Raw genomic sequence first — 27,656 nt, forward strand, 5'->3', positions numbered from 1 at the left:
TGGATAGCAGAACTCCATGTTGATCTTTCCACTCCACTTTGTCTTAATAGAGCTACAAGTCTCAGAGCCCTGCCCTCCTGGCTGCAGATTCAGTCCTGGATGATTGGAGCGCCACACCTACTTGGCCAGGATAGTTGACTCAAGTGTGAACATCTATTCCAAATCCAACAGAGAACTTCTCTGGAATATTTATATATGGACACAGAGAAAGGAGAGTTTTTCTCCTCTTTTTTGCTTTCATTTTGGATTGTGAGCTATAAGAATGCCAGTCAGGAGTTATACCTACGTGTTCTGGCCAGATGGAAGAAGTCCAGATGGAAGAACATTTGCTAGGAAAAAAAAAAAAAAAAAACATAAGGCTACTGCCCAAGGAGAACATATCTAAAAAGGGAGCACAGTGACACATATTTAATGAGTCCTTAGAGACTGGATGCCACCTCTACCCTTTGATTTCCCAACAAAATCCCTTTTCCTTTTCTTCATATAAACTTGATAGAATTGGGTTTCCGTCATTTGAAACTGCCCAAGTGCTTGACTAATCCTTGTCCCCTTAGTTATCTTCCAAATCACACTAGGTGGATACATATCCTCCCCATGCATCCACAGTTGTCTGTGTTCCGCTGAATTCTCTATCATATGAGCATCCAAACAGGTATGATTTTATTAAATTAGTATCAGTGTAGTTACTCTAAAGAGAATGTGAGTGACTTCAGCCTAGTATACTTTCCATAAGCTGTAGCCTTCTCCTAGAAGTATTCCTTGTTGAATAGTTCTTTGCCCTAGTGTTCAGACTTTAGTACTGGACTAGGACATTTGTCCACCGCTGGTGCATTTAGAGCCTCAATTTTACATTGCTGAAGACCTAGCACAATCAGAAGGAATGAGTTTCCTGGAGACTTGTCTTCTTTGTTCTCAAGATGACCAAAGGCCATTTTAGAAAGAAAATGATTATGAGGCTACATGAAATGCAACAAGATTTTATAGCAATCAAGCCTGACTTTAGAAGGCAGCTGGAAAACAGGACACTCCTCCTCCCACCCTTTCTTCTCCCCAACAAATGCCATATGTCTGTTCACAATGCATTCTGGCTAACTGCTATGTGGTTGACCTTCGATACTGAAAAAATGCCAAAACACTTGGGACCTAATTTTCCTTTCAGCTCATTGTTATAGTCACATTTAATATGGTTGAGGGAAAACATAAAAATTATGACAAACCGGCCTGAAATTCTTTAAAGTAGTCCATCAATAAGACAGATCTCTGGATAATTCATAATATTTGTGATGGTTCAGAGAAGGAGGAGTCTTTGGGGCCCTTGAAAAATGATGCTTCTGTTGCCTAGGGATGTGTTCAGAACCACGTCAGCATTTATGTCATCTGTAGAAAAACTAAAAAACATTAGGTTGGTGCAATTACTTTTGTGCCCACCTGATAGAACCTTTCCACTTCCTTTTTCTATGAGCAGTTAATTCAATTTCAGATTACTATATTGGATGCAGAACAGTTAATAGAGGAGTTTGCTAGTCCATGTGTGGCATAGCAGAATGAAGAGACTTTTTATTGCATCTGTATAGTAAATGAAATTTCCTCCCCAAATTAAAATAGCTTTTGTGTTGGTTTCTTAGGGCTGCCATAACAAAGTCACAAACTAGGTGTCTTAAATGACAGGCATTTATTCTTTCACAGTTCTGGGGACTAGAAGTCTGAAATCAAGGTGTTGGCAGGGGCAACCATCCTCTGAAACCTGTAGAGGAGAACCTTTTATTGCTTCTTCCAGCTTTTGGTGTTTGCTGCCAATCTTGGCATTCTTTGGCTTGTAGATGCCTCACTCCGGTCTCTGCCTCCCCAGTTGCATGGCCATCTTCTTCCTGAGTGTCTCTCTTATGAGTACAACAGTTATATTGGATCAGGGCCCACTCTAATTCAGAATGATCTCATTTTAACTTGATTTTTCAGATTACATGCACAAAGACTCTTTTCAAATAAGATGACATTCTGAGGTGCTATGAGTTAGGACTTTAACATATTTTGGAGAGAACATGATTTAACCCTTAATAGCTAAATTGTTGCCTGATTGTAAAACTAACACAATTAGTGAAAAAGAGAGGTATAAAGAAGAAATTAAAAATCATCCAGATTCCTCTCACCAAAAATAACCATGTTAACAATTTGGTGGATGTCTTTTCAAATATTTCTCAAAACAAATGTTCTTTTCTTATACCGTCAGAAATAAGTCAAGTTCAAGGACAGAAGCAGTTGAAGATGTCTACAGTTTTGTGCAGATTATAACAAATGATGCTGTGATGTGTCTTTCTTCTTTCTCTTTTTAGTTGCACTTGTGCAATTACTTCTTTAGGATAAATGCTTAGAAATACAATGTCTGTGTAGAAGAAAAATATGCATCTTTATACTTATTATCAAGTTATACACTAGAAAGAATGGAGTAACTCCATTCCCACCAATAATGCATGAGAACTCCTGTTTCTCCCATTTTCTTTGTCCTTTAGATTACAAGTATTAGTATGATATATGTTAAAAACTTTAAATTTATGAATATTTCTATGTTCTCCTATGTGAAATTCTAAATCATGGCATTTCTTTATTCTTAGGTAATAAATGTGAATCCATAGTTTTTTTTTTTTTTTTTTTGAGATGGAGTCTCGCTTTGTCACCCAGGCTGGAATGCAGTGGCATGATCTTGGCTCACTGCAAGCTCCACCTCCCAGGTTCACACCATTCTACTGCCTCAGTCTCCCGAGTAGCTGGGACTACAGGTGTCTGCCACCACGCCCGACTAATTTTTTTTGTATTTAGTAGAGATAGAGTTTCACCGTGTTAGCCAGGATGGTCTCAATCTCCTGAACTCGTGATCCGCCCGCCTGGGCCTCCCAAAGTGCTGGGATCACAGGCGTGAGCTACTACGCCCGGCCCAAATCTATAATTTTAATCTAGTATTTTCACACTTTGATAAATTTCTAATTCTTACCCATCCACAACATGTTTTTAGTACAGGGTATGGAATTGCAATCCAGAGATTCTGATTGAACTGAGTTTTATTTCTTTATTAAGTCACTCAAAATTACGTTGTTTGGGAATGTGAATGGGAAATTTAGTGTGTTTCCTGTTTGCCTTTCCAAGAGATCAGGTTCATTTAATCAAAGGCTTTGTACTAATTCACAGAAAAATGCATACTCAAAAAGTAATCAGGGACATAATGTTGAGCCATGGTAATAAGCAGTACTTTTAGCTTCAGTACTCATAGTTAATTGAATTTATCAACATTCTTGCTGTAACTAAACCCTTTTCTCTCCCATTCAGCCCATGAGATTGAAAGAAAGTAAATGACATTACGGGGTTAATCTTGACTCCATTTTAATGTGTTTTCTTTAAATTGCAATCTTGGCACATTTGGGCCTTTTGATTATCAGTAGTTCAAATTACTTGCCAACCATCTTTCAACTCTTTAGAATGGGCTTGATGTTAAGACCCCTGGTTTAGAGAGGCACTAATTTTTTTTTTTTTATAGCAGAAAGGCATAAGCTCAGAGAGAAGTATTCTTTCCCCAGAGAAAATCTGTAAGGAGCTATATGAGAGGATCCAAATCCAGCTTACTGAAACAAGCACTGTTTTCAGATAAAATGAAGACAATATCCCTTCGTATCTCTTTCCGTGATCCTTCACATGGATTCACTATTGAGGAACACTTGCTCCCAAAATACACCCTTCTTCACACTGGCCTTTTACTGCTAACTTTGTATTGGATTGGTGGGTGATTCTGTCTATTCTTTCGGCCTCATTGACATGTGTTCAAGGAGAGGCAGCCCCAACACCTTGTCTCAAGTGGATGACATTTCCTGTCAGTAACTTGCTATTTAGCTACAGAGACCAGCCTCCTCATCCTTATCTCTTTAAAGGAGTAAATGAATACAAATTAAAGTTTTAATCTCAGACTGTAACATCAATAGTATTTTCACTACAAGTAGTTCCATAATGGTCTCATTACTGCTCCTAAGTGCAATACGCTGAGACGTCTAAATTGCCGATTGCCACTACATATATTCTTTGAGAAAAGGTATCCAGGTAACCATGGCAATTGTGTCTCCAGGCAGGATGGGAGTGGGGTGGGAAACTATTTCATTAATTGAAGGGAAGAGATTGAAAAGAGATTTTCAAGCTTTAGATCAGAGAGAGAAAGAAAGAAAAGGTAGATCCCACAACCTTATTTTGTTTTCATTATTAGATTATGCAACCCAAGGAAACTCCAAACGATTTGAAAGGTTCAGAGAAATCACAAGATTAAATAACAGCAGCATTCTTAGCCTTTCCACATTATTACAGTGGTTGACCTGTACCAGATTTTATTTGGCTGGGTTTTATATAGTTTGATTGAAACTCGATATATCTCCTGAGAAAGCAGAATTGTGTCCCATGATTTAAAGAGAAAAAAAAAAGGAAGAATACTCACAGGAGCGGGAAGACTGTGTAGGTGGTATAAGAGCTCTATTTATTTCAAGTTGATAGCACCTGAAAAGGCTGATTGTATCAGTAAAATTCATTTGCAACCTTGCTTCCCTGCCCTTCCTCCACCCTTGGTAGTCCTCAACCTTTAGAACAATTTATTAAAGGTAAAGAAATACTGTGATGAAAAGAGGGCATCTAGATAATAGGGAAGAAGAAAACGAATGTCTGATCTGGTCTCTCAGAGGAGTCTAATAGTTTGTTTTCACTGAAAAGGTATGGCAAATTAGTGATTAGATCAGCTTCTGTTATTTAACCAAAGATGCCCTCTTGTAACTTACTGTGTTGACTCTTTGACAAATATGTTCTAACTTAAGATTTGCAAAAACCTCATTTACACAGATAGACAAACTGACTTCTAGTATACGTTAGCCATAGTTGGGGAATTATTTTTCAAATTAGGCCAACATACAGCACTTTAATGACCCATGTTAAATCTCTGTAACTCCTGATGAATACCTGCTTTGTACTCCCTACACACTATACTATCTAGTTAATTCAGGAAGAAAAATAGAAGACATTAGATGCAACTATTACCAAACAGGGTAGTGAGGACTTGGATATGTTCTTCAGGTTCCTTCCTCAAAATTTAAGTGCACTTTTCATCAATCACTGGGAGAGGCAATGTAGGAAATTTTATTTACAGAAATGAGGAAAGCAACCTAAAACTGGGTGGATAATTATTAACCAAATGGATTTTATTTTAAAACAAACATCTCTTTTCTGCCAAACAGATTTTTATCTTGGAAAGCAAATACTTTTCCAGAATTGGGCCAGAAATCATGGTCTGAATTGTAATAGTTGTTTGGGCACTGTCCAAGTCCGATATATTGACTACCTTGCTCCCCATTGCAACCCAGAGGCTTTTCGTAACAAGAAGCTAAAGTTGTGCTGCTATAGCAGCTGCTGATGGTGTTTTTTAAGGCCTGTGTGCCCAGGGTGCACCCACTGGAGAGGCAATAGGAAATAAAAATAGCAATTTGTTTTCCTAAAGTTTAGAGGACAGCGGGGGAAAGCATTTTCAGCCTTGTCATCAGGGATAACATAGTTTTATATTGAGTGCACATGAGTCTAATTTTTGAAGACAGAAAATCATTGTGTAAGGCAATTCGATTTGAGAAAGAATGTTACTGATGGTATGCAAGAACCATTGTTTCCAAGAATGAGCTGAGATGCGTGTCAGATCTTTCTAATAGCCAGGTGTTACTATGGACCCCTGCCTAATGGTCAGTGTGTCGTCAGCTGCTGGCAACTCTTACCTTATAAAGACAAATATTGGGATTGTGCAGAGACTGAAGGGTGACCAGAGGCTGAGTGAGATTTGTTACATTTGGGCTATCGATTCTAATTCACAATTTAGTTTTTGAGCCAAGCCAGCCGTTAGTCATGTGGATTGTATAAAATGATTTATCTAAAATCTCTTTATCCCTGTGTTCCCTTTTAACACTGCAGACGCTTAAGCAACAGCTTTACACAAAAGGATATACAATTAGCTAGTAGCGAGTATAGCCCAACTACCCCTGTGCACACTTAAGCAATCAACTTGAAGCAGTACCAGATGAAGAGAGACAAGTCTTTTTTTCCCATCTTTCAAAGGTGGCTCTGTTATCTGTCTTCCCCCTGTCCCCCCACCACTGCTTGGAGTATGATAGGACAACAGCAAGAGCTCACATGCCAAGTGATGCTTGAATTCATGGTAATTGCTCCTCCTTCCCAGTTCTGGGGTGTAAGTTAGAGTCTCTCATTGCAAGTTTCATTTTCAAAAGGCAGTGCAATCAATAGTGTTACTTTTCTGAGCCCCAAGTCTGTTGCTTAGTCTCAGCATCTCTGATGACTGTGGGTCTATTAGCATAAGCTAGAACTGTAAGTGGTGAATATTTTTATTATCTAAAATTACACTAGAACTGTTAGGCTGAAAGATTACAATTTGTCACTGAATGTGGATGTATGGAGAATTGTATGTAGAGTATATAAAATCTTTTCTATGTCTAATTTGCATTGCAAATTGAGAAGCTAACCAGAGGTCTTGAGGAAATAACATAAATAAAACATGGCTTCACTACTGTAAATGCTCAATTCATGCCAGAGGAGGCCAAAGCCATTACAGAAGGATTGTTTCCATCTAAACAGTTCCCATCTCACACACTTCCCTTCTAAAGTGGCTGCCAATAGGACGGGAATTGGATGGATGGGGTGGGGTTGGGGGTATCTGTTTAGACAGCTTTAAAAAATACTCAGCAGAGAAAGCCCGAGAGGGTGTTTCTCAAGAAAGCCAAAGTCAAGGCTCAATCCTGCATCTTGTTTTATGTTGAACATCCTCACAACTGAAGGAAAGACAGCAACCTGCTCTTCAGTTTCAGCCCCAAGGAACCAGAGATCTACACAAGGTCAGTAATCAGACAAAGCTCATTACTAAACATTTAGGGAAAAATTCCATAATATGAGGCAGATGCCTTGGTTAGTTTACAGACAACATTCAGGATCTCTCAAAATGTGAACTTCAACTTCAGTGGATATTTGTTATATTTCTGCACAGCATTTATGCTCTCTTCTTGTGACAACAGCACCCCAATTCTACTTTGGGGTCTATCCCTTCGTTATTCTACCTGCATGTGCTTTGCGCCTACTTCATAATTTCCAAAGTCTGAATATGCGGTTTAGACATCTGTGCAGTCTGCCCTCTAGTGATTGGATCAGGATCAACAGGGACCAGCCCGTGACTGAAATCTGGTCAATGAAATTCATTTCCTGTTTTTTCTGGAACTGTTGGAGAAGTGGACTGTCTCAGTCGCTGAGCTTGGTGCTTTGTGTAATGAGATGATTGAGGCTTGGAGCTGCAGCCAGAGAACAGAGCCAATGGGACAGAAGCCAAGTTGAGAGGCCAGAAGAAAGACACAAGATGCCTAACTAAACGTATGGTTTAAAGACTTATATACCTGGGGCCAGCCCTATTTTGTGACTGTTTGATGAGGCAATACATTCTCTTGTTGCTCAAATCACTTAGACTTTCTGTGAGAGATCTAACGGCCATATGCACCTTTCTCACCACTGTCCTTTCACATCTCACCATCTATCACTTCCTTCTTTGGAGCCGCTGTAAGTGAACTTGGCTTAGCCATGCAACCCTGTGTTCTCATGACTCCATGCTTTTGCTTATGCTACCACTTCATTAGGAATGCCCTTGCGTTCTCTTCTTTTCCTCAAGGCCAAATCCCACTAATCAATCACCTTTCATGTTCAATCCAATCACCTTCTCTGTAAAGGCATTCTAATGAAGTGGTAGCATAAGCAAAGGCATGCACTCATGAGACCACAGGGTTGTGTGGCTAAGCCAAGTTCTCTTCATTCATATTTTTCCCCTACTCCTCTCAAGGCAAAATTTAAAACTTCCCATGCTGTGTTCATATAATCGTTTCCCTTACCCTATAAACCCTTAACACCTCATGCAAATACTTTTTGAGACTGTCTGTCTCTCCCATGAGGCTTTAAGACTGGGGACTATGTTTATTCAACATTCAGAGGCAGGAAACATTGTTACAGGCATGAGCTGTCTTTGGATGCAGACTGCCTGGGTTTAAACACTGGCTCTGCTACTTCCTAGGTGTTTGGCTTAAATATATTATCTACTCTGTCTGTGCCTTGGTTTCCTCATTTATACAACGAGGGATAATGTTAATACCTATTTGTCTTATAGGTTAGTTGGGAGGATGAAATGACTTAATGCATGTGAAGTCCTTGATACTGTTCCTGGAAGATGGTAAAATTTCAATAAATATTAGCTATTATTATTATATTTCTAGTTTCTAATAATGCCTGATGTAGGTACACAAAAATATAAATGTAACAATGAAAAGAAGGCTTAAATTCTTTAAGTCTTATATATTAAGTAGAAAACAAAGGAAAAAAAAGAAATAATCTTTATAACTTTGTTTTCTTAAATTCATGTGTTCCTATGAGAAATCATGAATCATTAAAGGAAATTTGGCTGATTTGGGGAGATTTGTTCATATTCATTCATTTGGTGCAAAAACTTCTATTAAGAGGGCATTACGATTGGACTTGAGAGTTAAAATTAAGATAATATCCTTACTTTCAAGAAGCTCATGGTTTAGTAGATACATTTGACAGGTAAATAAGTAACTATAATTGAGTGAATGTGCAACAACAGAAGTATGCACACATACCATGAGGGCATAGAGTAATGTTTCCTGAAACTGCTGTACATAAGAATCATCTGAGGACTTTGCTAAAAATCACAGAATCTCAGAAAGGGCACCCATGGAGCTTCTGAAACACTGGGTTTGGGGTCATGTATCTGTACTTGTAACAGAACTTCATGGGTAATTCCTGGCATAAAAGACAGGATAATAACTTTTTGCCTGAATAGGTCAAGGAATGCTGCATGGTGAAGGTGATACATGTGCTAGGTACTTACAGATGATTAGGAGTTTGCTAACATTTGACATGAGTGGTACTATTAAGCTTCAAGAATAGTTTTTTTTACAATCAACAAAGTGAAGAGACAACCAACATAATGGGAGAAAATATTTGCAAACTATCTATCCAACAAGAGATTAATAACAAGAACATATAAGGAGCTCAAACAGCTCAATGGGAAAAAATCTAATAATTTGATTTTAAAAATTGACAAGAGTTCTGAATAGACATTTCTCCAAAGAAGACATACAAATGACAAATAGGCATATGTAAAAGCGCTCAATGTCATTGATCATCTGAGAAATGCAAATCCAAACTACAATGAGATATCATCTCACCCCAGTTAAAATAAAAACCAGTTAAAATGGTTTTTATCCAGACAGGCAATAACAAATGCCACTGAGGAAGTAGAGAAAAGGCAAGCCTCTTATGCTGTTGGTGGGGATGTAAATTAGTACAACCACTACGTAGAACAGTATGTAGATTCCTCAAAAAACTAAAAATAGAGCTACCATGTAATCCAGCAATCCCACTGCTAGGTATATCCCCAAAGAAAGGAAATCAGTATATCAAAGAGCTATCTGGACTCCCATGTTTATTTCAGCACTATTCACAGTATCCAAGATTTGGAAGCAGCCTAAGTGTCCATCAACCGATGAATAAAGAAAACATGGTACCTATACACAATAAAATACTATTCAGCCATAAAAAAGAATGAAATTCTGTCATTTGCAACAACATGGATGGAACTGGAGTACATTATGTTAAGTAAAATAAGCCAGGCACAGAAAGACAAACAATTGAACTCATGGAGACAGAGAGTAGAATGATGGTTACCAGAGGCTGGGAAGGGTAGTGGGGATACGAGTGGGGATTAATGGGTACAAAAATATAATTAGATAAAATAAGTAAGAGCCAGTATTTGATAGCACAACAGAATGATTACTGTCAACAATAATTTATTGTACTTTAAAAAAATAGCTAAAAGGATATAATTGGAAGGTTTGTAATGCAAAGAAATGATGAATGCTTGAGGAGATGGGCACCCCATTTATCCCAATGTGATTATTATGCATTGTATGCCTGTATTAAAATATCTCATGTACCTCATAAGTATATATACCTACATTTTACCTGTAAAAATTAAAAATAAGGCAATCAGGGAACTTTGAACATGATAGATAATTTATGTTAAAGAAGTACTGTTAGCTTTTTAAAGCGCCATTTAAAAAATGAATAGCTTTGCTGATATCACTGCCAAAGACAGAGCACAGAGCCTGACAGTTGCTCTACTTATCCCAAATTATGTCACATTTTTTAAAAAAAATTTAAGTTTCAAGTTGGCAGCACAGTGAATCACCTGGAAAGACCTTGAAATATGGTGACATTTGGGGCCCATCCCCTGAAGTTCAGGTTCAACTGCTCTGAGACAAGGCCAAACATCAGTACTTTTCCAAGTACTGACAGTTCTTGTTAATGCTTTTAAAAGGTAGTGACAATAAATATACAGCCAAAGAGTCACTGTTTAGGCTGTACATAGTATCCCTAGAAAGACTCTAAGTGCTGGACCTAACATCACAGGTTGTATGCTCCCAGACGCCAAGACAGACCAAGTCTCTTGCTTGAATAAATGTCAAAAGAGGGTGACTAAAGTCATGGTATAATTTCCAAGGTTTACATGAACAAATTAATGCTGTTAGCACAAAATAGGATACAAACAACATAGGTATGCCATTTACCAGGTAATTAACAGATATATAAGAAATATTTAATTCTTAGTGCCAAAAATTTTCAGCAATATGGATAAAACACTAAAGGGTGTAAATGCAGTCATCTTTAAATCCTGGTACTGCAGTACTATGATGGTATACAACCTCAGGTAGAGATAAGGTCAAGCATCTAAATTTGAGATTTTTCATGATTGAAAGACCCAGGCAAATGGCCCTTCTATCTAAGACCTCACTTACCACTTGGCAGTTCTTCAAATTCACTCCTGGAGATGAACTCCAGATTTAAATAAAGCATTATTTCTGAGAATGGTACTCTGGAATCTCTTTTTTGTTTGTTTGTTTGTTTGTTTTTAAATATCAGCTTTATTGAGGTATAATATACAATAGAATGTATGCATTTTAAGTGTACAGTTTGACGGGTTTTGATAATTATTATACCCATGTAACCAGTAACCACCAACACAGTTAAGATATAGAACATTTCCATTCCCCGTTTAAAGTTCCTCATGCCTTTTTTTTTTTTTAAATTAAGTTCCAGTGTATATGTGCAGGATGTGCAGGTTTGTTACATAGGTAAATATGTGCCATGGTGATTTGCTGCACCTATCAACCCACCACCTAAGTATTAAGCCCGGTATGCATTAGCTATTTTTCCTGATGCTCTCCCCCATCTCCCGACAGGTCCCTCCCAATAGGCCCCAGTGTGTTTTTCTTCTCCCTGAGTTCGTGTGTTCTCATTGTTCAGCTCTCACTTATAAGTGAGAACCTGAGGTGTTTGGTTTTCCGTTCCTGTGTTAGTTTGCTGAGGATAATGAGTCCAAGCTTCATCCATGTCCCTGCAAAGGACATGATCTCATTCCTTTTTATGGCTGCATAATATTGCATGGCATATATGTACCACATTTTTAAAATCCGGTCTACCACTGATGGGTGTTTGGGTTGATTCCATGTCTTTGCTATTGTGAATAGTGTAGCAATGAACCTATGCATACATGTATCTTTATAATACAATGATTTATATACCTGATTTATATACCCAGTAATGGGATTGCTGGGTCAAATGGTGTTTCTGGTTCTAAATCTTTGGAGAATCGCCACAGTGTCTTCCACAATGGTTGAACTAATTTACATAGAATCTCTGTTTTTTTTTTTTTTTAAAGCTCCTCAGTGACTTAACATAGGTGATCCACCCTGGCATTTGAGGATCATGGAAATTTATAATCTTTGGCACTTTTGTAATGCTAAGATTCTACAAATAAAAGTCTACCTATATGAGTAAACTGAAAATATTAGTATCATGATCTTCAATATCTTCCCATGGGAGTAAGGGAATAACTCTCCCTTTCTTTCTTGCCCTGTTGATTTTTTAAATCCTTTCTTTGGGGTGACCAAGTCCTTTGTAATGATCACTTATTATTACAAACCAAGATAAACAACACCATAAAGTACTTGTGGTGATATTTTTTTCTCCATCCATTCACTCTTTTTGACAGACAACAGCATCCTGATGGGGCACCTCTTTTCCATCACTGTGTATGATCTTAGTGAGGCTGTCAATCAGGATGCCTTGAATGTGATCCAAGTTAAAATGATCACGTTGTCTCTCTCAAGACTTTGGGTATTGAGCTGAGCTACACAAGGATGGGGAAAAAAAGTTGGGGTCGATTAATTCCTGGAATAGCTTTCAGATGGGACAGTCAATTGGATACATAGACACCCTAGCTGCCCAGTTCCAACCCTTTCTCAGCTAGATTTTCAATGTGCTGAACTACCTATGTTCTGCCAACAATGTCCTGTTTTGCTAGCTTTAGCCAGGATCAAGCCAAGTTTCTGTTGCTTGCAACTGAAGAACTCTATAAGGTAGAATGTTATAAGCAAGGCAGTAACACCATCTGTATAGTCTGGAACCGCAGGATCTGGTCTGGTGATAGATTATAGCTAAGGTCAGTGGAAAGTGTGAGCGAGTGAGATTATGTGACTAACCTTGGCTGCTAGGTATGTGAGAGTCATAAGCTTTAGCAAATGGATGACCTGGATGGTTACCCATTTCAGACAAAATGTTAGCAAATGAATAGAAACAGCAGATAATAAGTGAGAGGGGTAGGGGACTAAAATCATAGTAAGTTTAGGCAGATAGCTGCAAAGTTTCAAAATAAAACCCATCTCTGAGGTTAACAGATAAAATATGTAAAAATGATAAACAATATTTAGAATCCCTGGCTTCACAAGCCAAAAGCTAAATGGCTGATACTCAGTTACATACCCTCCTGCTAATCAAAACAGAGCACTGAGTTATAAACTAGAAAGTGTAGTAAGAAATGCACATGAATCTGCATCTGAACAAAACTACTGATTGTGAATAAATCTGCAACATGGCTTCTGATAAAGCATTTACTCTCCTCATTTGCTCGACCTGTAGCTGTTGCATTCAAAATACATACACATATACTTACACAGACATATTTATATTTGCAATTTATAATATGTCTGAAATGTAATACTCCAGTTCATTTGCAAGGTTGCTACCAAGGCATATGGGGTATAATTTTATCATCCAGGGCACAATGGATACACCAGCTCCAAACATAGAAGTCACTGAGTTGCCATATATTACTATAGAACAAGCATTTTATTTCAAACGATGGGAACCTCACATAAGTTAGGGGAGGAAAGGCAAAAATGAATTCAGTGGTGTTAATGGAGTTGGTCAAATACTTGTTATTTAAGTGACAAAAAGATATAAAGTGATACAAAACTGAATTTGCCAAATTATCAGAAGAAAATGAATCCCACCAAGTGAAGAAGTTAATATGGCAAAATGGCCAATGTTTATGGAATACTTAGTCTGTGTTAAATATTGCACTGAGCCCTTCAATAAACACAATCTCCATTAATTTTATAACAATCCCATGAAGTAGTTATTATTCCTATTTAACTGTTAAAAATAGGTTTCGGTGACTATCGGCTACTGAGGATGTATCCAATGCCAAACTCCTATGTAAGAATGCATACATCTAAACACATATGTGGATATTTTAATAAGACATTCAAAGCCAGAAAATGGGTAGAGATGCAAGAAAAGAGAATTGGTAGCATCAGCTAGTTTGGTTATTCACTAAGAAAGAACTGAAGTCTCCAGTATTTCTAAATTGGGATATGAATATCTACCAATTGGTATCTGTGAGGTAGACTTGGGGGGCAGGTGTGCATGCAATTTAATTTTCCCTATAAATAACACATTGTGACAGCATTTCCCTGTAGAAGAGAGGATCACATAGTTTGGTTTTACCAAGAGACATTTTTTTTTTTTTTTTCAGTTTGGGGAGCCATCAGAGCCAGTCTCTCTCCCTCCTCCGAACCTCACTCCTGGAAGGTGTTTTCTTGGTATTAGTTCTCCAGGACCTCAAAATATATAAGGATACTTTAATACAACTACTGCTCTGCTAAAATGGAATGACTAACATTGAAATGATTCCCATGTCAGTTTTTAAGCAGATCAGTTGGACCTCCAGAAAACGTATGAATTGAAAAGACATACTTCACTTAGAATAATAGTCCCCAATCTCATCCAGGTCAGGAATGGAAAACCAAATGTTGAATGTTCTCACTCATAAGTGGGAGCTAAGCTATGAGGATGCAAAGGCATAAGAATGACAGTGGACTTTGGGAACTCAGGGGGAAAGGGTGGGAAGGGGTTGAGGGTAAAAGACCACAAACTGGGTGCAGTATACACAGCTTGGGTGATGGGTGCACCAAAATCTCACAAATCTCCACCAAAACACTTACTCAGGTAACTAAACACCACTGTTCCCCAATAACCTATGAAAATAAAAAATTAAAAGAAATGAAAAGAGAGCCGAGATCTTTAGAGAAACACACGCACCAGTACATATGTGTATGTATACATATATGAATATGTGTGTATATATGTGTGTGTGTGTGTGTGTGTGTGTTGAGTTGAGGGTATAGTGGCAATGATACTATTGAGTGTTTCCTTTACTTAGCTCTTACCCCAAAAGACATATTTTCTAATCAGTAAAATAAACCAGGTACAATCCCATAGTGTAGGTATTTCCAAACTTCACTGACCATCAGAATAAAAATAGCCAGAGTTTCTCTGAATGCTTACTGTATAGGAAGAACCATGATGAATAACTTATCCGCCCGATGGTCCTCCCAAGTAGGTATAATTTCCCTCTTTCATAGATGAGATAATAGACTCAGTCAGGTTGAATTATTTGGCCATTAACTCATCTAGTGAGAGTGAAAACCATAATTTAAACATAAGCAGTCTTTACCAAGAGCTCATACTCTACCAATTGTGCTAAAATATAATACACTATTGTTGGAGCCTAGGAATCTGAATAATTAAAAGCCCCAGATGATTCTTATGCATCCAGCTCAATACTGGTCCAAGAATCCACTGGTAAGTCTTTGATGTGCATATCAATCACCTGCAGATTTTGTTAAATTATAAATGTTGATTCATTAGGTCTGGGTGTGGGCCTGAGAATCTGGATTTCTAACAAGTTCCAGGTAATGCCAATGCTGTTGGTTCCTAGACTACATTTTGAGTAGCAAGTAAATAGGGCACAGCATTAAGTTATACAATGTTTTAAATTGTTCTGTAATGAAAACTATAAATTATGTCCCCAGATAAATTGGAAGCACCTGAAGTATCAATTTTACAGTATCTCCATATGCTAGTAGTACTAGACCCATAAAAAAATTAAGCCATTCAAATAATGCTTGGTAAGTAATTCCCAAGAGAAGTGCTCTTCTGACTCTTTTTAACACGCAGCACAAGAAGAACTGGAACAAAGGGGCTTGCTTACTCTCAGAGTGCAGGTGTCCTGATTTACTTCTGCATGGAAGAGGTTACAGATTCTGTCCCTCTGTCTGGTCACTTGATAGGTTGTCATTAACAATAGTCTTCTTTCTATTAATTTTTTTTTTTTTTGAGACAGAGTCTTGCTCTGTCACCCAGGCAGGAGTGCAGTGGCATGATCTCGTCTCACTGAAATCTCTACCTCCCGGGTTCAAGCAATTCTCCTGCCTCAGCCTCCTGAGTAGCTGGGATTACAGATGCCCACCACTGTGCCCGGCTAATTTTTGTAATTTTAGTAGAGACGGGGTTTCACCACATTGGTCAGGCTGGTCTCGAACTCCTGAACTCATGATCCACCTACCTCGGCTTCCCAAAGTGCTGGGATTACAGGTGTGAGCCACTGAGCCTGGCCCAATGGTCTTCTTTCTAAGGAGTCTAAGAAAATAGTTATGAAGGGATATCAACAAAGTCATCAGAAAGCAGAACAAAGGTAAAAGACACATGTTCTTTGGGATTAAAGAAATTAAGTGCAAAAAACCCCACAATTTTCTCCCGTCAAATTTCCATTCAATTTTTTTTTCATATTAATTATTACAAGGTTTTTGCACAATTTATTCTCCTATACACTTTAATCTCATGAATGGAAAAAACTTTGCCTGAATTCTTGACTCCCATGCTCTTTGTTCTCCTATCTGATCCCCAACTATGTGGAACTGTCATCACAGAAAAATAATTGCCCTGGTCACTCCCCAAAAAGCTTGCTCAAGATTTTATCCACTTTTGTTTCACCAAAGATTTGATCTTGGGGAAAAATATATCCAACTCAGCCAGCTTTTGAAATAACCCAGGATATTGTCATCATGCATATTTTAGAAACACTTCAAATTTAAGAGTACGCTCCATCTCTTTCCATAGGTCTCCCCATGCCAAACACACAGACCAGTCCATAGACTTGAGATTATACCTCTTTCCAGAAGACAATATGCATATGTATGTATATATCTGTCTTAGCCCATCTGGTCTACTATAACAAAGTACCATAGACTGAGTACCTTAAACAACAAACATTTACTTCTCACAGTTCCGGAGGCTGGAAGTCCAAGATCAAGGGGCCAGCAGATTTGGTGTCTGATGAGGACTCTCTTCCTGGTTTGCAGATGGCCATCTTTCACATGTCCCTACATCTTTCCATGGTGGAAAGAGCAAGGGAACTCTCTGGAGTCTCTCTTTTGAGGGCATTAATCCCATTTATTAGGATTCTATCTTCATGGCCTCATCACCTCCCAAAGGTCCATCTCTTAATACCATCACATTGGGGGTTAAGATTTCAGCATGGCCGGGCGCGGTGGCTCACGCCTGTAATCCCAGCACTTTGGGAGGCCGAGGCGGGCGGATCACGAGGTCAGGAGATCGAGACCATCCTGGCTAACACAGTGAAACCCCGTCTCTACTAAAAAATACAAAAAATTAGCCGGGCGTGGTGGCGGGCGCCTGTAGTCCCAGCTACTCGGGAGGCTGAGGCAGGAGAATGGCGTGAACCCAGGAGGCGGAGCTTGCAGTGAGCCGAGATCGCGCCACTGCACTCCAGCCTGGGTGACAGAGCGAGACTCCGTCTCAAAAAAAAAAAAAAAGATTTCAGCATATGAATTTTGGAATACATAAACATTCGGTCTATAGCCATATCCTAGAGTTTCTAATACATTTTGGAACTCAAATATTTCATTATTGGGAAGACATGAATCACCAAGTCTTTCTCCAAGTAAAACATATTGCCTAATATTTTACCACTTGCAGTAAATATGTGTGTTGCCCTCTAGAGCTGTGAGCTTCAAAATGGAGGGGACATACACTACCCAGGTGAGTCTTATTTAAAAATGCAGATTTCTAGATTCTATGCCCAGCAATTCTGATTTAGATCAACAGTCAGACTTAGAAATCTACATTTGCATAAGCATCCCATGTAGTCTTGCTTCAGAAGCTCATAGTTCAGAATGAGAGAGAGCCATGTAAACAAATGACTGCCATCCGATATGATATATTGAATGACAGAAGCGTGTACCATGCATAGTGCTAGCTGCAAGGGGTGGGGGCACAGTAGGAATTTTACTTAGTCTAGAGAAGGATGTTAGAGGCTTCTTCAAATAGTGTATTTAAGTTGAGCCTTGAGAGAGAAGGGAAAATTCAGTAGGCACCAGTTGATGGGATATAAACAAATAAATACACCTTTATTTGCGTGATTGTTGGAGATAAAGTTAGAGGGCAGTGGGAGCAGGTAGAGGCACCTGACACAAATAGTTATGTAGGTTGTACTCTACCCAGCTTTAGGGCACCAATCACACCATAGTCATCACAGTTTTGTACATTTGTTGCAATAACTTTCTGACCTATGGTAACACTATATCTTGAATAAATGGTCTCAGTTTCTAAGTTGTGCAAAGACCAGTGGGCCAGTGCTAGGTCTAGAGGAGAGGAAGTAGGAAGACTATATCCCTTGTTCACAGTTTTCAGTCTCATGTATATCACTTCACAAGGAACACAGGGAATCCTGGAGGAAGAAAATACTATAATTACAGCCTATGGTGTTGGCTGCATGTCAAAAAGATGTACCTGCTCAAAATATAAAGCGAAACTAGGACTGACAGAAAAGGGTCAAATAATGAGGGAAGTAGGAAAATCTGAGTTGGAGGAGGATCATCAAACATCTATTTTTTTTTCTCCAAATGTTGCTGCCAAGACATTAATCAAACAACCCATATCCAGTGTTCCTCAGATACAACAACGAGCAGACATTAATCGCAGATCTCCCGAAGGCCCCACCCTTTCAAATTCCAGGCACCATCTATGAAGAGAAGTACCTTTTATTTTCCCTTGAGGATGCTCAGCTGCCACTGTCTCTAGCCCTTATCTGGGTCCTTGGAGCCCTTTACTCTACTGAATTGTCTTGATATTCATTCCAAAGCCTTCAATCCCAGAGAGATCTTTCCATTCCATTTTTGAAGCAAATATCACTAGTAGATCTGCCTCCATGAGCACTTTCTGGGTATGGCATATTTTCCTTCTAAGGAAAGATGAGGAATCCATAAAATTAGTGTTAGTCATCTTACCTCTGTAACCACTTATTACTTTATTACCATAACTACCAAAAATAATATTTATTCATCACTCTTCATGTGCTAATCAATTTTACTAACTCTGTATTGTCACGATTTTCATTTCATCCTCACAAAATTTCCATAATGTAGCCATTATTAAACCTCATTTAGAGAGAACATCAAGATTCAGAGAGGTTATGTAACTTATCCTGAATTACGTAGTTAATAAATACTAGAGCCAGGACATAAACTCAAGATTGTCCAACTTGAAAGGCCATAGTATAAATCAGTATATGATACTGCCTCCGCCCTCTTTCCTTCAGATCATGAGCTATATCATTACTATCTTCCGAGTGCCTTTGTGTGAACTTAGCTCTTTGTATGTATTAACAAATTTAAACCTCACAACAACCTTACGCAATAGGTTCTATTATTTCCATTTCAGAGATGAGAAAACTATGGCACAGAGAAATTAAATTACATGCCCAAGATCATCCAGTTAGTAAGTAGTCGGAGGTGGGATTCAAACAATTCAAAAAAGCTGTTGAGATCTTGTTTATTTCACATTTGGTTCTTACTTAGTAGCCTTAATCCAACCAAAGCCAATATTTTTAAGGTGTTTTAATAAATATCTAGGAAAATATACTGACATCCAGATTTACAATTTAGTTCAGAGGGAGAGTATAGTAGAAACCTGGAAATTCTAAGTCTAAAGTCTTTGCCTTCAAATATGATAGTCCTTGGAAACTAAATAGAATTTTATAGTAAATAATCAAAACCTGCCTACCTAACATGCCTTCTTGGCATTAATGTTTTCATTCAATTGTTTAATGACCGATGTGTGTTTACTGAGTGCCTGCAGCTTCAGGGACTGGGGAATCAAAGGGGATTGAGACATAATCCCTGCCTTCAGAAAGCTTAGAGTCTGGTAGAGACTCAGAAGGAAACAGTGATTGTAGTATAGGTATCAAGTGCTATGATTAATTGGGAGCTCCATGAAGACAGAGTCTCTGCCTTACTCTGCTTTATCTCCACCCAGCACCTCACCTATTGCCTGGCAGAGTGAGAGTACAAATATTTATATATGCATGCATGAATAAATGCATGCACTGTGGTGGTGCTGGGGAACTGCAGGCAGGGTTGGGGGGCAGGAGCTAAGTCAGCTGGGAATGAGACAGAGAGGACAATGGAAAGGCTTCTGGGTCCTTGAAGAGGTGCTTGAACTGTGCTGAAACTGAAGAAGTTAGCATCAGTAAGCCAGGCAAAGGAAGAGGAGGATGGGAGAAACAGACAAATAGACAAGAGCACTGTAAGTGAGTTGTTATGCTGATGATGGGTCTGTGCAAGGTTTTCCAGGTTTGGCTGGGGGAACATACAGAAAGGAGAACCAGCTGACATACTGAGGAAGAACAAGGGAGACTAGAAGCAGAGTAGGGAGACGACAATGAGAGAGCTCAAGAGGTCAGCAGGAGACAGATCATATTTCCCAAGCTAAGCATTTTGAACCTGACTCTGAAAGCCATGGAGGAGCCATTGATAGGTTTTAAGCAGGGAAATGTCATGATCACTTTCAGTTGATTGCAAAATTGTAAACCCTTCTTTCCTAACCCTCTGTAGGGATGGCTGTGTTAGATAATACTACATTGTTTCAGGACTTAATGAGTAGAGGTCATCTACCTCCAGCTCTGTTCTAGACCTACCTGACTATAATTCTCCCTGCTAGGTTCTTACTCAGATTCCCTTGGCTCTATTGAGAGTATCCAGGATAGTCCCTAGACCTTTTTTCTGCTACAAAAGGCATTTCATCACTCAGATACTATCTGGTTACATGCGTAAAGAAAAGACAAACACACGCTTTTTTTTGACGGAGTCTCACTCTGTCACCCAGGCTGGAGTGCAGTGGCACAATCTCGGCTCACTGCAACCTCCACCTCCCGGGTTCAAGCGATTCTCCCGCCTCAGCCTCCTGAGTAGCTGGGGTTACAGGCGCAGGCCACCACGCCTGGCTAATTTTTGTATTTTTAGTAGAGAGCGGGTTTCACCATGTTGGTCAGGCTAGTCTCAAACTCCTGAACTCATGATCCACCCGCCTCGGCCTCCCAAAGTGCAAGATCTTTTAAATAAAAGTCACTCAGAGTTTGAGCAGGACAGAAGACAGAAGCACAGTAATTAGAATGGAAAACCATTAGACCTGCATGAAAATGGACCAAGCAATGTAGTCAAAAACCTAAACAAATTAGATTCTGAGCTCTGGTTAATGTGTCTTTCAGGCAGGGGATCAGCCGTAGATCCTAGATGACAGATTTTTACATATTTGAGGAAAAGTAGTAACTTTTAAAATCAAATAAAAAGACAGGCATGATTTCTTGCACGCTGAAACTGCAAGCCCTTTTTTGTTGTGGAAGGTACACCTCACAGCTCCTCCCTGATGCTTTAATTTATATGATTTATAAAACCAATGTATGCTTATTGTAAAATTCCAGGAATAGAGAAAAAATAATTTTAAGTAAAAATTATTCTTCATCCCACCGGAGTCAACCAGGCTTAACATTTTTGTACAACTCTTGCCCCAGCTTTTATCCTCTTATGAAAACGATATTATTGTTATTACCATTGTTGTTTAAAGAAATATTACCTTTGTTGTATAATTTGCTTTTTTCCAGTTATACTGTGAATATGTATTTGCATTATCATTTTTAAAGCACACAGAGTATTCCATTATGCAGTTGTACCATAATTGTATCAGTATCATCTTCATAAACACTTAAATTGTCCCAATAACAGCAACAAAAACGCTTAGGAAGGGGGAAGGCTATGATGAACACCAATGTAGCTAAATCTTATGTTTCTATGACTATTTACTTAGAATAAAATTCAAGAAGTGGAATAGCTGAGCCAGTGGCATGCATGTTTAATGCCTGGGCTACATACTGATGAATTGTCCAGAAAGATTGCATTCATGTACTATTTCACCAAAAAAGTGTCTATTTTGCTCTATCTCTAACAACTTTAAATGTTATTTTTGATTCTAACTTTTGCCTACCTGATAGGTAAAAATTAGCACCACATTGTTATTTTAATATTTTATTCTTTTGATTACTAGGAAGCTTGAACACCTTTCCGTATGATTATCAAGCGTGTATTCTTTTTCATAAATTGTACTTTCTTGTCCTTCCTCATATTTGTTTGGTGATGTTTTTTATATGTTAAAAGTATTAACCCATTGAAAACCCATTTTATAGCCTGAAATTTGGTTCAGTCATCTACAGAGAGCATTCAGCCCAAAATCTGCCCAACATCAGTACTGGATATTTAAACTTAAGCAATCCATAGTCAGGAAGACATTGGTCCCCCATGGAGGAGATTTTTTTCAAAGGAATGGATCATAAAACAAAAGGGATTTTCTATGGTGTCCCTATTAGTCAAATAAAGTGGTCTGATTCACTTTAGCTTTGGCAATTCCTGGTCATTGCTTGTGTGTGTCCCTAGAGAACAGAATGAATTAAGGAGTCACCATCTAAGGTGTTTTCAACAGAAAACACTTTGGCAAAAGCTTATTTAGCTAGTCTGGGATTAATTTTCTTAAACAACCAGTTAGAACTTCAAAAAGAAGGGAATGAGTTAACAAACTCTTCACAACATCCCTGCCCCCATACTCCCATCTAGTATGGTCTTCTGAGTCTGCACATGGCTGGGGCTCTTCTTTCCATGCGTGTATTCTGAGCCCTAGAAACACTTAGGCTGTGAAGCGCAATACACTCGTTTTTTTCTTTGGGTCAGTTCAAATTGATCATGCCAACTCTTCCCATTTCCTCCTCTTTGCTTCCAATGTTTCCTTTCTCTTTTGTTTTTCAGAAGAAGGGAGAAGAATTTGGTAGACAGAGAGGGAGAGAGAAAGAGAATGTGTGTGCATTAAAACCAGACAAGGAAGTGGCTGGGTGTGGTGGCTCATGCCTGTAATTCTAGCACTTTGGGAGACCAAGGCGGGTGGATCACGAGGTCAGGAGTTTGAGACTAGCCTGACCAACATGGTGAAACCCCGTCTCTACTAAAAATACAAAAAGTAGCTGGGCGTGGTGGCGCACACCTGTAATCCTAGCTACTCAGGAGGCTGAGGCAGGAGAATAGCTTGAACCCGGGAGGCAGAGGTTGCAGTGAGCCAAGATCACGCCATTGCACTCCAGACTGAGCAAAAAATAAAAAATTAAAAAAAAAAAAACAACCTTAAAGCAAAAAGTCCTTGGAGCCAATACCAATTGATGACCCAATCAGAGATACCATTTCAGAATTACAAGTATAACCTTATTTGATTCTCATCACCCTCAAGTTCGCTGCGGAACTTGCCAAAGGCCCAAAGCTAGATAGTGGCAGAGCTGGGACTCTAACTCAGGTCTCAATGACTTCAAACTCATTTTTATGAGATTACATGTCTCATAAGTCACCATGCCTGCTACCTCTTGTTTTACAGGTGAATGAACAAAGGCCCAGTGGACTGAGCAACTGGCTAAGGCACTCAGACTTTCTTAGTGGAGCTGAATAGAGAACACAGGCCCCTTTACTGTGCTGACTCATCTTTGAGATGATGATGCAATTCAACAAGAAAAGATTCAATGTGTACAAATTGGATTGGGGCAATTATTCAAGAACAAAATGTATAAAGTGAGCTACACCTCAAGCTCTTTGCTTAGCTTCCCATTTAGGGGCATTTCCTATGAGTCCTTATACAACTCTCTGTGGTGGTTATAACCTGGTATCAAATCAAATCAAAATCAGAATCAGTGCAGACAATCATTGCATGAGATTTGCTGTCTTCATGGAGGTTTTGTGTAGTTAAACATTGGGCTGACATCGCCTAAGGAATTTCATGTGAAAATTCCTCCCAAACATTTTTATTCTCAGAGTTCCTCTTCTTAGCACCACCAGGGAGTAGGGATCTGGAGGGTGAAGTGAGGTTTTTTCTCTCTTTCCCCTTCTGTCTTGCTCTCTGCCTCAACACTCACTGGCTCCTACCTGAACTTCCAGGTTAGTCCTCCACTCACACTTGGAATTTCTTATCCTTTTGCCCTGCAGAGCACTTAATTGAACATATTGTGTTACTTGAGCATTTCTTTGGAGTCCCAAGTTTTTCCCCAAGGGGTTTATCAGCAATTATTCTGAACACATATGGCACCTTCAATTTCCTATCTTCATTTTTTTTTCCCATAGATAATGTTATTATCCCAATTTTTACTAGTGTTATTATCCCCATTTTAAGAAGTCTGAAGGTCAATTAGAGTAACTTGCCAAAAGTCACACTGCTAACACCTTGCACAGCCTAAATTCAAATCCACATTGGTCTGACTTCTAAAATTCTGGCTTTGTTTAATGACATTAACTCCCTAACTCATTGTATTAAACTCTTACTATCTGTGCTAATTTCTCAAATATTGTATAAAAGGAGTTGTCCTCTAAAAAGAACAATTGTAACAGCTTGACCTTTCAGGTCTCATTCAGAAGGTTCTTACAATGACAGCTCTCTACTATGAATAATTTACCCTTCTCAAGGCTGAATTTCCTCTGATGATACTTGACCTTCTCCAGGCATGTAGGCCATCCAAATGTAGCCCTTAAGTCAGCTTGACACTGGGGTTCAAAGATAGTTTTGCCTTGTCCATTGCTCAGTGAAGCCATTCCTAAGTATGCTCCCCAAAACATTTATCCTATTATCCTCTTAAACATGAGATTCCACGGCTAAATACGTCAGAAAACTGAGAAAACAAAAATTAAGTTGGTGTTTCCCAGTTGCATTCCATTAAACACTGTTGTGTGAGCTGTTCAGAGATCTGACAGTCAAAGAAAAAAATGAAAAAACAGTTTGAGGTTAAACAATTTTGGCAAAATATAAATACTCTAATTCCCTTTTGGGAGATTTATGATAAACATTAGCATATTAACGCTTCTGGCAAGTCCTGCTAAATAGTTTGACTTGGTGCTTCGCAGATTTTTTAACCTTAGGATATTTTTTTTTATCTTGCAGGACCAGCCCACAACAGCCCACTCTAGAAAAGCTTCTGGTTTAAGTTCTCAGCTCCTGTATTTATTTTTATTTTTATACAGAGTCTTGCTCTGTCACCCAGACTGGAGTGCAGTGGCATGATCTTGGTGCACTGCAAGCTTTGCCTCCCAGGTTCATGCCATTCTCCTGCCTCAGCTTCCCGAGTAGCTGGGACTACAGGCTCCCACCACCATGCCAGGCTAAGTTTTTGTATTTTTAGTAGAGACAGCGTTTCACCGTGTTAGCCAGGATGGTCTCGATTTCCTGACCTCGTGATCCACCTGCCTCCGCCTCCCAAAGTGCTGGGATTACAGGCATGAACCACCGCACCTGACCGGCATCTCCTGTATTTTTAAGGGAGTTGACAAAGGGTCCTCTTTTGGGAATCTGGGCCTGGTCCTGCCATCTATTATTTGGGTGACTGTGAACAAGTCACTCCTCTCTGGGGCTCAGTTTTCCCATCTGTAAAATGAAGATAATATACCATTTTGACTCTAACTTTCCTTCCAATTCTAGCATACCATCACCTAAACATATGGAATTGATGGGGCCACACACCAGAACATCATGACAAACTGTGTGTTTATATTTTCTTAATCTCATCCTCTTAATTGAGGCCCAGAGAGGAATAACTTACTCACAGTCACTCAGTTAGTTTGATGGCAGAATCAGGCTTAGATTCCCAAAAGAAAATCATCCACCAACTCCCTTCAAAATATATAAGATGAAAATTTAAGCCATATGTTTGTCTCATCCAGAAATAAAATAATAATATTTTTCAAGCTATAGAATTCTTATACATACACATAATTTGTCCCTATCTGCCAGTACATCATAGAAGGTATTCCCCAGCATCACACTATCATTTACTTGTTCAGAACATTGAGGTTTTCTCTGATTAGCCAATTTTCAGGATAATGGGAAAGTGCAGAGAGTGGTTCAGGTGAACAGCAGTGGGACCTCAGGCAAGCAACTTTCCCTCTCTGTGACTTGTTTTTTTAATCCGTAAAAAAGAAAATAATGACAGTGTGCCCTCCATTCCGCTAAGATACCCTGTCAGAACTGTCAGTCATAGTCAGAAAACTCTGCTGCTATATGCCTGCCCTGTCCTGAGGTGTCAGCAGAAGTGTCGTTGGCCCCGCTTGCTTTGCGTCGGCTTCCAGGTGGGTGCTGCATAAATCCTCCATTTGGTAGTATGAATGCTAGTATTATATGGATACAAATATAATGCCTTAATATCAGAGATAATTTACTTTGCACTTATGCACTTATCTTGATAATAATTCTTCTTAAAATCCATAGCAGGACAGCATAATGGTTAATAGCTAGGCTCTGACATCCGATACCAGGTTTGAACCCAGCACTGTTACTTACCAGCTGTGCATCCAGGCAAAGTGTTACTCGCTGATCCTCAGATCCTTCATCTATAAAGTGGGAATCGTATGACTCACTGCAAAGCTGGTACAGCAATGCAATGCAATAATGTTTGTAAAGCTCTTTGTACATTCCCCAGGCATACAATATGTGGTCGGTTATGGCAGTTAAAAACATTATCTATTTCAGACATAAAATGCAAGGAGATTGAGAAGAAAATTGTCACCATACCAAAGCCAGGAATTGGAATCCTGTACACCCATTAGAGAGGAAAACCGTAGTTGGTGCTCTTAGCTAATGGTCCTTAGGCTGCCTGCGATATTAGTGTTGGCCAGAGGCTCGTTAATGTTGTCATTGTTTATTATTGAACACTGCCACCTAGTGGATGAATTGGTCACATGCAGGTAAGGAAATCACGGAGGTTATGTCAGGTCACCTGGTCACACATGGAAGAGGCTGTTGTGTCCATCTTGTCCACACTGATTTCAGATTGTTGACTTGCAGCCATGCCCAGGGAGATACTGGGGTGTTCCTGCTTATGTAGACTCCCCTCTATCTTCACGCAGTTGTCAAACTGACACAAAGACCTGAGAACTGTATTCTTACACTGCGGCTATGTGAGCAGAGCCAAAGATCGGCCTCCTCTGACATGACCTAAGGCCCCTCCCTCAACACTCTAATCCATCATACCATTTTATTTTATGCAAAAGCATATCGTTGTCTGAAAACATTACTTTCTTTCTGTTTCCCACCCCCTTCTCTTGCCCCTAACTAGAATGGAAGGCAGCCAAGTGTGGGGCCATGTGAGCCTTATTCCTTTACGTATCCCTCGTACCTAACACTGGGCCTGGCACAGCGTAGGAGCACAAAAATATGTGTAGCCCATAGCATAAAAAATCAATGACAATGCCAATAATCACTGCTGTTATTGTTTATGGATCCTACTTTTTGCTGGGCACAGAGCTAAGGTCTGTACATAGATCACCTCATTTAATCTCTATAATCAGCCTGCTTAGTGGGGGTAATGTCACCACCCACAAAGGATCAGTAATTTCTAGGGCCTAGAATTGATCTTTCAATTTCGACAAGCATGGTTCCCCTTTGCTCAGTATTATAATGCCATACCTTATTTAATCCTCTCTTTTGAAATCCTTCTTATAGTTTCACCTATTTTACAGATTTGAAAGCTGCGTCCCACAGAAGTGAAGCGATTTGCTGAAAGTCACTCAGTTCAGGTTTAAAACCCAGGTCTCGTCTAATTCCAAAGGTCCTGCTGTTTTCACTGCAACATACTGCCTTCTATTAGATACATGGATAAAAAAGGGCTTTCTTAATTCGGTCCTGGAAACCCAGGCCTGAGTTTTGGTTTAGCCTTTGTAAGAAGCCTTTCTCCCAAGCTAAATCTCATATTGGGTTTTCTTGTAGCCAGGTCTTTTTTTTTTTTTTTTGAGATGGAGTCTCGCTCTGTCGCCCAGGCTGGAGTGCAGTGGCGCGATCTCGGCTCACTGCAAGCTCCGCCTCCCGGGTTCACGCCATTCTCCTGCCTCAGCCTCCCGCGTAGCTGGGACTACAGGCGCCCGCCACCACGCCCGGCTAATTTTTTTGTATTTTTAGTAGAGACGGGGTTTCACTGTGTTAGCCAG

At 39.3% G+C, this 27,656-nt stretch overlaps 1 protein-coding gene across 7 annotated transcripts in view; it reads right to left on the reverse strand.

Annotated features, from left to right (window-relative positions):
- The window catches only part of PPP2R2B (protein phosphatase 2 regulatory subunit Bbeta), a 482,712-nt gene that overhangs the window by 343,685 nt on the left and 111,371 nt on the right, over positions 1–27,656 (reverse strand). Inside the window, exon 3 of one of the 7 annotated variants that reach the window (XM_063706849.1) lies at positions 287–329. The exons of the other annotated variants lie outside the window; for them this stretch is intronic. Within the exon in view, the coding sequence (XP_063562919.1) occupies positions 287–329 (43 nt within the window). The remainder of the gene's footprint in view (positions 1–286; positions 330–27,656) is intronic. 7 annotated transcript variants of the gene reach the window in all.

The sequence above is a fragment of the Gorilla gorilla genome, chromosome 4 (genome assembly GCF_029281585.2).
Source record: "Gorilla gorilla gorilla isolate KB3781 chromosome 4, NHGRI_mGorGor1-v2.1_pri, whole genome shotgun sequence".
Lineage (NCBI taxonomy): Eukaryota > Metazoa > Chordata > Mammalia > Primates > Hominidae > Gorilla > Gorilla gorilla.